General features: G+C 50.8%; 2 protein-coding genes across 10 annotated transcripts in view; both read right to left on the reverse strand.

Moving 5' to 3' along the window:
• Positions 1–1,348: 1,348 nt before the first annotated feature.
• Positions 1,349–3,545, reverse strand: MFSD6L (major facilitator superfamily domain containing 6 like). Its single transcript, XM_005582875.4, has one exon. It carries the CDS (start codon positions 3,303–3,305, stop codon positions 1,545–1,547), a length of 1,761 nt encoding a protein of 586 aa, XP_005582932.2. The 5' UTR covers positions 3,306–3,545; the 3' UTR covers positions 1,349–1,544.
• Positions 3,546–6,606: 3,061 nt separating this feature from the next.
• PIK3R6 (phosphoinositide-3-kinase regulatory subunit 6) overlaps positions 6,607–16,129 on the reverse strand; it is a 67,639-nt gene continuing 58,116 nt past the window's right edge. For 6 of the 9 annotated variants that reach the window (XM_074018569.1, XM_045375335.3, XM_074018574.1 and 3 more), the window contains 2 exons: positions 7,919–8,031; positions 6,607–7,321 (listed from right to left, as the gene is read on the reverse strand). In XM_074018569.1, the coding sequence (XP_073874670.1) occupies positions 7,165–7,321; positions 7,919–8,031 (270 nt within the window). In that variant the 3' untranslated portion in view covers positions 6,607–7,164. Of the gene's footprint in view, positions 7,322–7,918; positions 8,032–14,429; positions 15,128–16,129 lie in introns of those variants that run through there. The other 3 variants (XM_074018570.1, XM_074018573.1, XM_074018571.1) reach the window with 3 other exon arrangements.

Consider the following 16,129-nt stretch of genomic DNA (forward strand, 5'->3'; position numbering starts at 1 on the left):
AGGATGAGGCAGGAGATCACCTGAACCAGGGAGTTGGAGGTTGCAGTGAGCCGAGATCGCGCCATTGCACTCCAGCCTGGCGACAGAGCGAGACTCCGTCTCAAAACAAAACAAAAAACAAACAAACAAAACCAACAACAAATAAAGATCCTAGAACCATGTCTGACCCAGTGGACATTCATATGTCTGCTTCCGCCTCTCCAGCTATGAGACATTTTCTGCATTTGTGCAGTGAGGCTCCTTCTAAATTCAATATCCTATATTTAACTAACGATAAGGTAGAAGAATTGGGCCCTGGGGGCTGCCCTCTGGAATAAAGGGCCCTTTATTCCAGGCCTTTCCCCTGGGAGAGTTTGAGAAGGCAGAAGCACTAGTATGTCACTCCCAAAACCCCACCAAGTGACTGGGCACAGGTACAGTGTGGAGAACCTATAGCACCTTGACCTATGGAGACGTCTGCACCCCAATAAAACAGATGTTAACATCTCCATGTGCTTTGTGAGGCAGAGCATGCAAAATGTGAGTTCAAAAGACATGAAATTTCCCTTGCTCTGATGTAAACATAGATGATGATTCTAAGTGGGACACACAGTTGTGAAAAGGTAAGAATGAAACCTATTAACCTCCCACTTCCTCCCAACACACATACATTTCCCATTATTTTCTCCCATCGGAAGCACTTGGGTGTGAATGCGGGCACTTGTAGATCTGTGGGAACAGAAAGGAGTTTGTTTTCTTTACCATTCTTTTTTTTTTTTTTTTTTTTTGAGATGGAGTCTCGCTCTGTCGCCAGGCTGGAGTGCAGTGGCGTGATCTCAGCTCACTGCAACCTCCACTTTCAGGGTTCAAGTGATTCTCCTGCCTCAACCTCCCGAGTAGCTGGCACTACAGGCACATTCCACCATGCCCAGCTAATTTTTGTGTTTTTAGTAGAGACGGGGTTTCGCCATGTTGGCCAGGGTCTCCATCTCTTGACCTCATGATCCACCCACCTTGGCCTCCCAAAGTGCTGGGATTACAGGCAAGAGCCATCACGCCCGGCCCTTCATTACCATTCTTACCTGCCCACAGCATGGCTTTTATAGAAGCAGGCTAATGCCTTTATGACCCCTGGGAATGCCATGATTCATCCAAGTCATCTGCCCTCTCTGCCAACTGAATCCTGAAGGTCCCCATGGTCTTCCTGGCAGTGACAGTTTGATTTGATCGCTTCAGCCATTGCTGAATTCAACAGCACCCAAGTCAGGACTTTTGCAAACCTTATACATCAACATAGAGTGACTACACAGGGAACTTTTAAAAAAGCAAATATATTCTTCCTCCATTATTTAAAAAAGATCGAATGGCAAAAAGTTAAATCTGCTTTTACTTCAAAAGTAAAGAAAATCATGCAATGAGATGATCCTGTTGGGCCTCCAGCATAGACCCACCCTCTCTTCCCCGACTCCCTGCAGTCCAGGTAGGTTTCTGCCCTCAGCAGGCTGAGTTTTGTTCAGTCCATTCATTCCTTCCTCGATCAGCACACTCTGGATTTCTCAGCCCTTTCAGTCTGAGTGTTCCTCCCTCATGGCCTTCACAAGCCAGTCACGTTCTGTCCCCTGCTCAGAGTCACTGGTGTCACTCACCTCCATGGACAGCAGCTTCGAGTACTTGATTTTCCGCTCTTGAGGCAGCCTCTGCTGTATGGACAGGAGCAAGGCCAACCAGAGCAACAGGGCCACACAGCAGGCCTGGTAGAGCACAGCCAGGCTGAAGCGCATCACCACGAAACCCCCCACAAAGCTGCCCAGGCTACAGCCACTCCCGTAAAAGTGGCCTCGGAACAAGGCACTCAGAGCCCTCTCCATGCGGGGAGTGGCCAGGTCCTCCACTGAGGCCCCCACAGCCCACCACAGAGCCCCGTTGCTAATGGCACTCAAGATCTGAACCGGGAGGACAGACCACCAGCTCCAGAGGAAAGAGTAGTAGAGCAGCTGCCCAGCGAGGCAGCTCAGCCCCAGCCCCACCAGGCCCACCCTGGGCAGTTTCCTAAGCAATGCAGTTTTGAACGGATGAAGCAGAATTTCCCCCAGCAAGCTGAGGGCCACCGAGAAACCCATGACCAGCTCGCCACTCCCATGGTCCTTCATGTGCCAGAACAGAAAGTTCTGGACAGTACTGACGATGGCTCCTGTCAAAACAACGGTGAAGGCGAGGAGAATGAGGCGGGGGTCGCTCCCCACAATAGACAGTGCTTTGACGCTTTTGTAGCTGGGCTCCCACCGCTGACAGATGGGAACGGGAAAGAAAATGCTCACCAGTAAGGCCAGGGTGCTGACCACCGAGTACCCATAGAAGTGGACCACACCCAGGGGGCCGCTGTTCATCAGGAAGCAGTCCAGCTGCCCCACCAAGGCTGCGATGCCACACACGCCTGCCAACATGCCCAGTAACCTCCAGACCCACAGGCTTCTGTATCGGTCAGTGGCGTCCACAAAATCCAGATACTCATAAAGGCTGTCATCGGCCACCTGCTCCAGAGGTGCTGCCAGCAGCTCCCAGAACGCCATGGACCCCAAGGAGAGGATGAAAGTCCACCGCAACCCTCCCAAGGACAGGTCAAAAGCCCAGGCTTTCCCCTTGGTCCCTGACAAATTGGCTGGATTTCCGGGCCCTTTCCCCCCGGGAAGCAAGGGGAGGGCTGTCTTGACCATCTCAAAAGTAACTTCCCAGGGATGATCTTTCAGCCCCGAAGTGACAGGATGGAGGAGAACTTGGGATGTGGTCCTAGCTCCTTCAACGGAGGGCGCTACGTAGCCGTGCGGATCACGGAAAGTTTCTCGGTCACTTTCACCAGGTGGGTTTCTGAAACCAGGCATTTCCACCTCCGCAGTCCTGTTGGCTGGGTGCCTGGAGGCAGGCCCTTGGGCCGAGGTGATGTTCACACGTAGTGTGACCCCCGGGAGTGCGTCTGTGCTGGTCACGCCGCTGCTTCCATTACAAGGGAGGTGCATCCGATTTTTGTCCGCCGCTGGGATCAGGACCATCAGCAGGCTGGCCCCCACCGAGCTGAGCAGGGAGCCGATCAGAAGCACTCTCCGTTTCCGGTAGCTTTTGGCCAGGAAGGCACAGACCGGAGCCCAGAAGGCAGCGATTAGGTGCTTGGTTCCCATTAGGATGCCCACCCAGGGCGCGGCCAAGCCCAGCTGCCTCAGGTAGAGAGTCAGGAATGGGGTCACGCAGGCTTCCCGGACCCCGCACACCAGGTGGAAGAGCTTGGCCACCCCCAGCGCCCTGCTGATGTCCCACCGGGGGTTGGCGTTCATGGCTGCCGGGCTCTGTCAGGCCCGGGCCGACGCAGGGCGGAGCTGGGCGCAGGGCGGGCGCGGCCCCATGTCCACCGGGAGGGAGGCTCGGGGGCCCGGGGCTCGGAGCGAGTGGGACTGCGCCCCCGGTCTGGGGCGGCGCCGCGGTCACCAGGTCAACGGCCGCCCCCGGCCACCGCCCCCAGGTCCTGCCGCTGGCCCGAAAGTGGCCCCGCCCGGAGGGAGAGGCGCGGCGGAGGCGAAGGTGGGGGCGGGGCCAGCGCACCTGCGAGCCGCACCTGCCACGTCCCGCCGCCGCCGCTGGCCACCTGCGCGGACGTACGCAGGTGCGCGAGGTGCGCGTCCGGGCGCCTGCGGGGTGCGCTCCGAGTTAGGCCGTGGGCCCCGCCCGGCCTTTGGATGCCAGTGTAGCCCGGGAACCTGAGCTAACCGCCTGGACTGCTTCAGGCAAGTAAAACCGTCAGAGTCGGCGTGCGGGGAACCAGAATGGAATGAATGGTATCCACCAGGCTCTCTCCCTCATCTTCCTCAGGTCTTTATTCGAATGCACCCTGATCAGTGACCAACCACAGAGATCAACCCGGTCCACTCTGACATCGCAAATCCCATACCCCTGTCCACACCCCACCCCCAAGACTCCCACTCCCCTGCCCTACTTAATCGTTCTCTCTAGAACGTTATCACTGTCCAAGGCACTACGGGCTTATATTTCATGTGTTGACCTTGTTTATTGTCTGTCTCCACCAGAATCCAAGCTCCAGGAAAGAAGGTGCTTTTGTCCCAGGAGCCTAGAATTGTTTCATTGGATGTGCACTGCCCTCGGAAGTGGCATGACCTCGGGTGACACGGTTGTCTCCAGCTGGGACAATCCCTAAGGAGGGCTGACAGCTGATGGCAGTTGTCCAGGGGAACTCCTTGCAGCCGATCCGCCAGCACATGGCAGTCCCCAGGTGCACGGTTTTAACCTACACCTAAGGGTACTCAGGTGCCCTGTTTAAGAGTACACACACCTGAGGTGGTCAGCTAGCATTTCATCAAAAAGACAGAGACAGCTAATACAAGCACATCAACAATCTTAAATCAACAGAAGTGTCTTCACTAATGAACATAATAGATATTAGAAATAGTTTTTCACTGGTGAAATTGGTGGTGTCCAAGTCACCTGGATTGGGTATAATTTTTTGAAGGCACTTCCTCTCTTGCTGGAACAGGGTATAATAATCTAGAGATGTCACTAGTCCAAACCCTCTGGAAGGATGCTGTAGGCTTTGCTTCAAAATGGTCCAGTGTGCAGCCCCTGATTCGGTAAACTTTTCATACAGGGTTTGCTCAGAGCACCTAATTTGGCTGGGGGTGGAGCGGAATGACTTGCCAACACATGTGTATGTGTAACGGAATTCGACTTGTGACTTGCCTTCATTATCAGCTGGTACAGAGTATGTTGGAGGGAGGCCCAGAGGCCTCAGTTAACCTAAATAACTGGTAAACTCTGCAGACATCTACTGAAAACCTAATGACTAAGCGATCAAATTGGTATGAATCCGTTTACATCGCGCCAACGGCAGGAAAAATAAAATCTAGTCTCCTCCAGGTAAACTCACTCCAATTCAGTGCTACTGCAATCATTTCAGGTTTAAAACCACCTCAGTCACACTAATGATTGCCCTACTCCCGCCCCTCCCTGGGTTCTGCTGTGGGCAGCCTCAGTGGAAGATAGCGCATCCATCCACTTCTCAGTCCTGACCTGTCCTGGGTTCATCTCCACTGGGAGGCAGGTGTCAGACTCCAATGTGCCTGGACATGTGCAGGTGTGCGAGGGGCATGTCCTGACGCCTGCAGGATGCACCCTGAGCTAGACCATGGGCCCCGCCCAGTCTCTGGCTGCCCACGTTGCCCCAGGAACTTGGGCTGAACTCTTGGATTGCTTCAGGCAAGTAAAACCATCAGTCAGGGTGGGGGCAGTGAGAATGGAGTGAATGGCATCCCCCAGGCTCCCTCTCTCACTGCACCATGCTGGAGTCTGTGGAGGTGCCCACAATTCTGCACCTGGCCTTCAGGTGCCATGCTCCACACGGCTGCCTGCAGCTGCACCCTTTTCCCTTTGAGCTTGCCTGCTTTCAGCTACCCGAGAAAATCTCTGCCTGCTTCCCATGTCCTGTACAGGCACAGGGACTCTCTCTAAGACTGACCTCGGACCCCTCTGGCTCTGCACGCCAGGTGGTCCATCCTACACTCACTGAGATGGTGTCCTGCCATTCAGACTTGCTTCCACTCCTGGGGCAATTTGGCCCAAAGCAAAGTGCCCTATTCTCTATTCTTGGATTCCCAAACTTAAAAGGGAATCCTCTACCATCCTCACCTTACCCCCATGCCCACCGTCTTCCCCTGGCACTCTGTCCAGGTGATAGGACTCAAGTCCAGGCGTTTTGGTTTTCTCTGTTATTTTCTCCCCACACCATACCTATTTCTGGGGATGAAGAAACTGAAGATGTGTCATTGATCTTTCTATTTTACACCTGGATGTAAGTTTTTGAATATAAAAGCCAAGAATTTTGATGTCTTTAATCTCTGGCTTAGCCAGTGTGGTGGCTCATGCCTGTAATCCCCACATTTTGGGTGGCCGAGGTGGGAGGATCCCTTGAACCCAGGAATTCAGGACCAGACTGGGCAATTTAGGAAGACCTCATCTCTACAAAAAAAAAAAAAAAAAAAGCCCAAATGGCCCGGTGCACTGGCTCATGCCTGTAATCCCAGCACTCTGGGAGGCCAAGGCGGGCAGGTCACCTGAGGTCAGGAGTTCGAGACCAACCTGGCCAACATGGTGAAACCCCATCTCTACTAAAAATACAAAAATTAGCAGGGCGTGGTGGTGCATGCCTGTAATCCTACCTACCTGGGAGGCTGAGGCACAGAGAATCGCTTAAGCCCAGGAGGTGGAGGTTGCAGTGAGCCAAGATCAGGCCATTGCATTCTAGCTTGGGCGACAGAACAAGACTCTGTCAAAAAAAAAAAAAGCCCCAAAACAAAAAATCCCAAATGTAGTAGGGCATGGTGGCATGCGCCCGCGGTCCCAGTTACTTGAGAGGCTGAGGTGGGAGGATCGCTTGGGCCCGAGAGGTCGAGGCTGCAGTGTCATTCTGTCACTCTGTCATTCCAGAGCAGTGACAGGGCAAGTAAGGGGCAGGAGACAGAACACACCAGTTTATACCTCACAGAACTCTGACCTGGCCCAAGTGGACTCAATGGGTTATATAAAGGATTGCCTTGATGATTCCTATTAACATATAAAGATTGCCAGGTGTGCAATGAAAGCAGAAAGACTTTGTGTACATTTATTGAATCTGACATTTTTCTGATGTCAGATAGAGATACCTGCATGGACTGGGTGAGGTGGGCAGTGGCCTGAGAGTGGGAAGGGAAGAGACTTGGGAGGGAGGTGGTGCCACTGCTGTTCCCTGCTTTCCATTTTCCCGTTTTCCCCTAGGCCACAGGGCTCTGGCCAAGACAGCAACTCTAACCCTGGTTTTACGGGCTGGGTGGGGAGCTTGGGTGGGAGAAGACAGTGGGAGAAGTGGGAATTGAAGTTAAATGAAGGCGTAGACATTTGTGTGAGAAGCTGGGCTTGGTGTGCGTGTTCTCAAGCAGCTGTGGCATTGCCCGGACTATCTGTAGACCTCCGTGTGGGCCCTTCCTCGTCACAGCCCCCACGGCAGGCTCCCTGTGCTCCCAGGCACTCGCTGGCTCCTGGTCAAGGCCAAAGCTGCCGTGTGGAGCTGGGCCTTGCTCTGGCTGTTGGTGTGAGTGTTTGGGGTTGGTGGGGTAGTGTATCCTTCCTCCTGGGCCTGCTGTCCCTGCAGGCTCACTGGACAATGCCAGAGAATGTGTTGATGGGCATCAGAAGGGGCTTGGGTGTGGCTTTGGTCGCTTCCATCTCCTGTTGCCCGTGCAAATTGAGCCACGGCGCCTTGGACTTCTGGGCCCCGGAACATGGTTCTGGGCAGGGAGCAACCTCGAATCTGTGGGTGGAGAGAGACCAGCTCAGGTGACCCGTCTCAGGGATCAGATCTGCCTAGGGCATTTGAAAGGCAGAGCTGCTATTGTAGGGCATGGAGGAGGTAGCCCTACAGAAGAAAGAGGAAGAGTCAGGACGAGAAAGAACAACCTGGGCCTGGGGCTCACTGGGAGAGGAGGAGACACTTGGAGCAAGTAACTCTGCATACGCCTCCCTTACCCGAACACACCTCCCGAGGGGAAGCCAGTAAGGGTCGGCTAACTGGGACACAGATGCCACTGAAGGTGAGCCTGTGTGGGAGGGGCCCGTGCCTGCAGAGGGGGCTGGATCAGGAGGCTGCAGATTGAGTGTATGCAGAGGCATCTGGGGAAAATGCAGTAGCAGCTGCTGCCCTGGGTCTGCCATTCATTTGCCTCAACTTCCTGGATTCAAGGCATAGGGCAGTGGCCTCAGTCCATCCTCACCAAGGACACCTGCCTGGCCACAGGATCTACCTCCGATGAGGTGCCTTGAGCTAGAGGCGGGAGATGGCAGGAGCTGGCTCCTGCTTCGGTTTGTCCCACGGGCCCTGGACCTCTAGGGGTGGCAGGCCCAGCCTCACCTGACCACGTTCCTGAAAGTGCGTTGATCGTCCTTGTCCAGTGACAATGTCAGCGGCCTCTGGTCCTGGCTCTGGATCTGGATATGGTTCGTCCTGAAGGTGTTGGTCACCATCTACAGCAGAGAGATTGCACACGTGAGTGCTACCTTTGCTCAACAGGTGGCCCTGCCGACGTCTCCTACCCTGGAATCTGGTGTATTTCTTCAGTCCAGCACACGGAGTCCCCAGCTCTCCTCCTGCAAGTGACGGAGGAGTGACAACCCTGCACAAACTGCTTCGAGGCTGCCCTTGCCCTTGGATCTCACATCGTTTCTCCAATTCTTTTCCCAACCTGTTGTCCTTGATTCTGAACACAAATGGGAATGCTGTGGAGAGTGCTTGCCAGGCTGCCAAGTTACCCGAACTTGAGTGCTGATTTCTTCAACATTTTCCAAGCATCTCCTCTATGCCAGGCGTGTTAATGTATACGGAATTTGGGGATATTTCAGGGATTTTAAAAGTCTTGACCCTGCTTCTCAGCATTAAATCGCATACAATATTATTTACCTGCCGCAGACACAGAGGGTCTAGAAAGCAGACAAAGACCCCAAGCCTCAGACCAGGCCAAAGGAAAGCATCCCCAGGCATCCTTTTTTTTTTTTTTTTTTTATTTTGAGACAGAGTCTCACGCTGTTGCCCAGGCTGGAGTGCAGTGGCGCGATCTCGGCTCACTGCAAGCTCCGCCTCCCGGGTTCCCGCCATTCTCCTGCCTCAGCCTCCTGAGTAGCTGGGACTACAGGCGCCCGCCACCGCGCCCGGCTAATTTTTTTTTTGTATTTTTGGTAGAGACGGGGTTTCACTGTGGTCTCGATCTCCTGACCTTGTGATCCGCCCGCCTCGGCCTCCCAAAGTGCTGGGATTACAGGCTTGAGCCACCGCGCCCGGCCCCCCAGGCATCCTTATAACTCCTAATCTGAGGGAGTAGCTCCAGAGAGGTCGCCTCCTATTGGGCAGAGAACTAGGAGGATTGTGGGTTTCAGGTGGAGCTTTCAGAGGTTGTGGCTCATTCCACGCACAGAAAGCAACTTTGGGTAATTTACAACCACAGAACCTTGGAATTGCCAGAGGCCTCAGAGACCATCTCATTCAAGTGTTCTTAACCCTGGCTGCCCATAAGAATCAATTTTCAAAAACATAATATTGGAGATTCTGATTCAAGTGGCATGGAGTTGAGCCCAGGCACGGGCATTGTTTAAAAAGCTCCTGAGTGTAGGCAGGGCTGAGAACAACCACTGAGTTGTTCCATGTCACCTAGCAGAGGCACGAGCGGCAGCCTAAACTGGGGGTTCGCACATGCCCAGGCATTTCAGCTGAACTTTTCGGGGATGGGGGTAGGCCAGCCAGAATTCTGTGGACAGGCCGTGTGGGATACTCCAGGAGGAGGGTAAGAGCATAGTCTCAAAGCCAGGCTGCCCAGGCTCTAATCCCAACTCTGCCACTTACTAGCTGTGTGACTTTAAGCATGTTTCTTAACCTCTCTGTGCTACCTTTTAGGATTGTTGTGAAAATTAAATGAGACCGTATATATCAAGTGCTTGGAACAGAGCCCAAGACACTGTTAAGAACTCTTATTAATTATAATTTTCCAAGAAGGAGCCAAGCATGACTAATGGACTCAGCAATGAAGTCCCAGGTGTCAGAGGGGAAGGGGAACCTACTGTGGGTTCTTTCTCTTCTTGGTTTGTGCCCTAGGCCAAGCCCCGCCTATCACCCCACTATGCATAGACTCCTGTGCGTCTGAATGGGTGAGCTGTGAGTAAAGAGAGATCTAACAAAATCTCTGTAGGACGGGGCGACTCCATGACAGAGGGTAACACTCAGGGGAGAGGGGGCTTCTCCCCTGGTGTCAACCGAACCTGTGGCACCTTGGCTGGGCACGGTGGCTCACGCCTGTAATCCCAGCACTTTGGGAGGCCAAGGTGGGCAGATCACCTGAGGTCAGGAGTTCGAGATCAGCCTGGCCAACATGGTGAAACCCCATCTCTACCAAAAATACAAAAAAATTAGCCGGGCATGGTGGTGCATGCCTGTAATCCCAGCTACCTGAGAGGCTGAGGCAGGAGAATCACTTGAACCTGGGAGGTGGAGGTTGCAGTGAGCCGAGATTGCACCACTGCACTCCAGCCTGGGCAACAGAAAGAGACTCTGTCTCAAAAAAAAAAAAAAAAAAAAAGAGCCTGTGGCACCTTTAGCGCTCTGTGCTCTGGAGCTGTCAGCCACGGTGGGAGGTTGTGGTCAGGGGGCAGGCAGTGGAACCTAGTGGGCACTGACTGGACAGCTAACGGAATGACCGTTCATACAGGAATGTCACTCGTGACCTTCCAAAAATACCTGGAGAGACTGCAGGGGGCTGAAGTGCTGCATGAGCTGGGGGTGGGGGAAAGCCAGGTGCATTCTGTTTGCCATAGTGACTGGAATTGCACCTGAACTGATTGCACCTGGTGAGAGAGATGCACGGTTTCCATAGGTTAGGAGACTGGGGATTGAATGTGACCCACTGAAGCGTGCACAGTGGTAGCTATGGGGCCAGCTCTCTGACTCTCAACTTGGTGTTCTTTCTGTAGCATCAGGCTGCTCTAGGCGTCTCTGGGCCTCCATGATCAAGGATCAAGGATCTGGGCCTCCATGACCTGCCCATGGACCTGGTCCCGCCTTCTAAGTAATCACACACAGTCTCTGAGCCTCCTCCCACTCTGCCTGCGGTGTAGGCAGATGCCTTTCATTTCCCTTTGTGGTCTGCACACCTAGACACACTCTACCTGCTTGGCTTTGGCCCATAAGGACCACAAGAGTCTTAGATTTTAGTCTATAAATGAAGCCAGGGGAGCAAGTGGAAAGGGCCAGATGCAGAATTTGCAAAGGATCCCACTCTCCGTAAGACTAAGGAATGGGCAAAGTGCTGCTAATTGTCTCCTGTTCCCTATTGGCGGCTTCTTGTTTTCCACACCCCAAAGCCCCAATTCTTCTGTTTCTGCTTTATTTGCCACTTCTTTTCTTTTTTTTTTTTTTTTTTTTTTTTGAGACGGAGTCTTGCTCTGTCACCCAGGCTGGAGTGCAGTGGCCGGATCTCAGCTCACTGCAAGCTCCGCCTCCCGGGTTTACGCCATTCTCCTGCCTCAGCCTCCCGAGTAGCTGGGACTACAGGCGCCCGCCACCTCGCCCGGCTATTTTTTTTTTTTGTATTTTTTAGTAGAGACGGGGTTTCACCGTGTTAGCCGGGATCGTCTCTCGATCTCCTGACCTCGTGATCCGCCCGTCTCGGCCTCCCAAAGTGCTGGGATTACAGGCTTGAGCCACCGCGCCCGGCCATTTGCCACTTCTTTTCTATTTCAAACTTCCAATCCAGCTAAGGTCATATCTGACCCTTAAACTTACAGAGCCAGCCACAATACCCTTGCCCCATACTGTTCTTCAAACTGTCTCTGCCTTTTCACTGCAGCTCACCATGAGCTTCCCCTTCCTGCTCAGTGGTTATCATCCAGTCTATCTGGACGACACACATACGTGGACCTGCCCGGTTCTAGGAGGAAAGCACAGCTGCTGGAATTTTCCCCTAGCAAGTCCCTGTAGGGATAAAACAGAACTTGCTGAAGTGGTAAGTTTAGACTTTCAAAAAGCCCCTGACCAGGTTGTCTAAAGAGGTCGTTAAAAACAGAAACCACTTTAAGGAACTGACTTTGAAAGAGGAAATGCAACAGAGGGGTAAATAGGTCCACTTTAGAGCCTAAAACTTCAATATTGGACTGCCCTATAATAAGAGAGATTTCAGCTCAAGGCAGACCTCTCAATCAGAGCTCTCCTGCAGTGGATAGGCTGCCTCAGAGTCAGCTTCCAGTTCCGGCTTGAGATCTAGAATGAGGTGGAAGGTGGATTAGATGACTCAACAAACATCTGGTGGGACCCCGCTGCAGGCCAGACACCACACCAACTAAGATGAGGGTCCTGAGCCTAGGGAGCTTGCAGGCCATTGACATACAAAGATCATGCCATTTATAGTGTCACAAATGTTTCCATAGCTATGTCCCCAGGGTCCTATGGGAGCACAGGGGTGGTGCGCTTAGCTCACCTAGGTGAGAGGAGGAGGGTGGAGGATGTGGAAAGAAGGGGGAAAAGCAGTAGGAAAGGCCTCCTGAGGGAGATGATACCTGAGTCTCAACTTGTAGGATGAGTAGGAATTATAAAAAGAAGGTGGGCAGGTGGAAGGGAGGAATGAGGTTTCAGGTCCGGGAACTAGCATGAGCAAAGGCACAGAGATGTGACTTCAGGAACACTTCCAAACACGTGGTGGGAAGAGCCTCCAGGGAGTGCCCAAAGCTGCAGATGGAGAAGAAGAGGAGTGAAGCTATGCAACACTGAAGAGTTTTTCTGCCCTTGGAGAATGGGAGATGATGGAGGAGTTTTCAGTATGGAATAACATGGGCAGGAAGGTGGACTTAAGGAGGATCAGAGTATTGCTGGGGAGACCAGCTAGAAGGAGATAGATGAAGGTCAGACTTGGGGTGACCAATTAGCTTGATTTGCCTGGGACTTTCCTGGTGTTAGCACTCAAAGTCCTAAGTCCAAGAAACCCCTTTAGTCCCAGGCAAACAGGGACAGTTGGTCAACCAAGCTGGACCAGAAGAGAGAGGACAAAGAAGGGAGATATTTGAGAAGTGTTCCATCAGGACAAAGGAAAGTGAGGAAGAGGAGGCAGCAGGGATGACTCCTGGGTTTCTGGCAGAGGTGATTGGTTAATGATGGTACCATTAAACGAGATAGGGGATATAAGGAGGAGATGAAATAAAAATGGCAGCTAACACATACATAATGTTTACTTTAGCCAAGCACTCTTCTAAGAGCTTCACATGCAACAATCAATCCTTATAACTGGATGAGGTAGGTAATGTTATTATAGCTGGCCCTCCATATCTGCATATGTGGAAACTGCAGATACAAAGGGCCAACAGTAAAAGACTTTAGCATCCACGAATTTTTGTATCCTTGGGGGTCCTGGAAACAATCACCCATGGATACTGAAGAATGACTGTCTCCTCATTTTATAAAATGATACTGAGTCACAGAGAGATTAACTTGCTTAACATCATATAGCTGGCAAACGACAGAGGCAAGATCTGAACCCAGACAATCTGGCTCTAGAGAGCTCTCAACTATTAGAAAGTACTGGCTTTGATTTTAAATATCTTGAGTTTGTGGTACTGTGGGACATCCAGTTCATGCTAACTTAGTTCAGTGCAGGAGTCAAAAACTCAGGTATGAATGTCAGAGCAGAAGATACAGATTTGGGAGGACTTAACAAATGGAACTAAATCCTTGTGAGTTTTATAGCCCAGGAAATGAGAACAGAAGTGAGACATGGATAGAAATTGAGGACAGTAGCTACTTAAGGATCTAGGAAAAGGAGTTCAGGGATCGAGGCCAACACTTAATAGTCAGGCGTGTAGAAAAAAGTCTATAAGAAAGTGGTGTCTCTGAATTTATAGATTTAGGGTGTTTAAAGACTCAGAGAACAGGGCTTCAGTTCCAGTAATGGAATTCCACTCAAAATTGACCAAAGGAATATAAAACTGGGTAAAACATTTATGACAGTGCTAGAAGCCAGCTTCATTGGAGTATTAATATATAAATATAACTTCAAATATATATATTTTGTCTAATTGCCTAAAAGGAGAATCCCTTCAGACTAACAACAGGCTTCTCACCCAAAACCTTACAAGCCAGAAGAGACTGGGGTTCTATTTTCAGTCTTAAAGAAAAAAAGATGCCAAGAATTTTGTATCCTGCTAAACACAAATTCATAAATTAAGGAGAAATAAAGTATTTGCCAGACAAGCAAACACTAAGGGAATTTGTCACCACTAGACAGGTCCTACAAGAAATGCTCAAAGGATTTCTAAACATGGAAACAAAAGGGTGATACTCATTGTCATAAAAACACAGGAAAGTATAGAACGTGTAGGTCTTATAAAACAATTACACAAGACTGCAAAACAACTAGGTAATAATTATGACAGGAACAAAACCTCACATATCACTACTAACTTTAAATGTAAATGGACTAAATGCTCCACTTAAAAGATATAGGCCCAGTTGTGCACAGTGGCTCATGCTTGTAATCCCAGCACTTTGAGATGCTTGAGTTCCAAGCATTAAGATAGGAGGATCACTTGAGTCCAGGAATTTGAGTCTAGCCTAGGCAAGATAGTGAGACCTCTTCTCTACAAAAAAATTTAAAAATTAATTGGGCATAGTGGCTAGCACCTGTGGTCTCAGCTACTCAGGAGGCTGAAGTAGAGGGATCAATAAGATATAGGCTGGTGGAATGGATAAGAAAAGCAGGATTCAACTGTATGTTGCAATGGATAAGAAAAACAGGATCCAACTGTATGTTGCATACAAGAAATCTGCCTAACTGTTAAAGACATTTACACTCTAAGGGGTGGAAAAAGATACTTCACACAAATAAAACCAAAAGCAAGTAGGAGTAGCTATATTTATATCAGATAAAACGGGGTTTAAATCAACAGTAAAAAAAGACAAGGTCATTTAGAATGATAAAGGGATCAATTCAACAAGAAGACATAACAGTTCTAAATATATATGCACCCAACACTGGAGCACCCAGATTAATAAATACTACTACATCAAAGAGATAGCCACTGTATTAATCCATTTTCCACTGCCGATAAAGACATACCTGAGACTGGGAAATTTACAAAAGGAAGAGGTTTAATGGATTTACAGTTCCACATGGCTGGGGAGGCCTCACAATCATGGCAGAAAGCAAGGAGGAGCAAGTCATGTCTAACAGGGATGGCAGCAGGCGAAAAGAGAGCTTGTGCAGGGAAACTCCTTCTTATACAACCATCAGATCTCGTGAGACTTACTATCACGAGAACAGCACAGGAAAGACCTGTCCCCATGATTCAATTCCCTCCCACCAGGCCCCTCCCACAACATGTGGGAATTCAAGATCAGATTTGGGTAGGGACACAGCCAAACCACATTATTCCACCCCGGCCCCTCCCAAATCTCGTGTCTTCACATTTCAAAACCAATCATGCCTTCCCAACAGCCCCCCTGTCTTAACTTATTTCAGCATTTACTGAAAAGTCCACAGTCCAAAGTCCAAGGTCTCATTTGGGACAAGGCAAGTCCGTTCTGCCTATAAGCCTGTAAAATCAAAAGCAAGTTAGTTACTTCCTAGATACAACAGGGGTATAGGCATTGGGTAAACACAGCCATTCCAAACGGGAGAAGTTGGCCAAAACAAAGGGGCTACCGGCCCCATGCAAGTCTGAAATCCAGAAGGGCAGTCAAATCTTAAACCTCCAAAATGATCTCCTTTGGCTCCATGTCTCACATCCAGGTCACGCTGTTGTGAGAGGTGGGTTCCCATGGTCTTGGGAAGCTCTGGCCCTATGGTTTTGCAGGGTACTGCCTCCCTCCCAGCTGCTTTCATGGGCTGGTGTTGAGTGTCTGTGGCTTTTCTAGGTGCACATGCAAGCTGTCAGTGGAGCTACCATTCTGGGTCTGGAGGATGGTGGCTCTCTTCTCACAGCTCTACTAGGTGGTGCCCCAGTAGAGACTCTGCATGGGGGCTCTGACCCCACATTTCCCTTCTGTACTGCCCTAGCAGAGGTTTTCTATGAGGGTCCTGCCTGTGCAGCAAACTTCTGCCTGGGCATCCAGGAGTTTTCATACATCCTCTGATATCTGGATGGAGGTTCTCAAACACTAATTCTTGACTTCTGTGCACTTGCAGGCTCAACACCACATGAAAGTTGCCAAGGCTTGGGGTTTGCACCCTTTAAAGCCACGGCCCGAACTCTACATTGGTCCCTTTCAGCCATGGCTGGAGCAGCTGGGATGCAAAACACCAAGTCTCTAGGCTGCACATGGCATGGGTACCCTGGGCCCAGCCATGAAACCATTTTTCCCTCCTAGGCCTCAGGGCCTGTGATGGGAGAGGCTGCTGTGAAGACCTCTGACCTGACCAGGAGACATTTGCCCCATTGTCTTGGGGATTAACATTTGGCTGCTCATTACTTATGCAAATTTCTACAGCCGACCTGAATTTCTCCTCAGAAAATGGGATTTTCTTTTCTATTGCATTGTCAGGTTGCAAATTTTCCAAACTCTTATGCTCTGCTTCCCCTATAAAACTGAATGCCT

This window comes from Macaca fascicularis, chromosome 16 (genome assembly GCF_037993035.2).
Source record: "Macaca fascicularis isolate 582-1 chromosome 16, T2T-MFA8v1.1".
Taxonomy (NCBI): Eukaryota; Metazoa; Chordata; class Mammalia; order Primates; family Cercopithecidae; genus Macaca; species Macaca fascicularis.

Coding starts and splice junctions, on each gene's coding strand:
- MFSD6L (XM_005582875.4), bottom strand. CDS start 3,305: ATGAACGCCAACCCCCGGTGGGACATCAGCAGGGCGCTGGGGGTGGCC.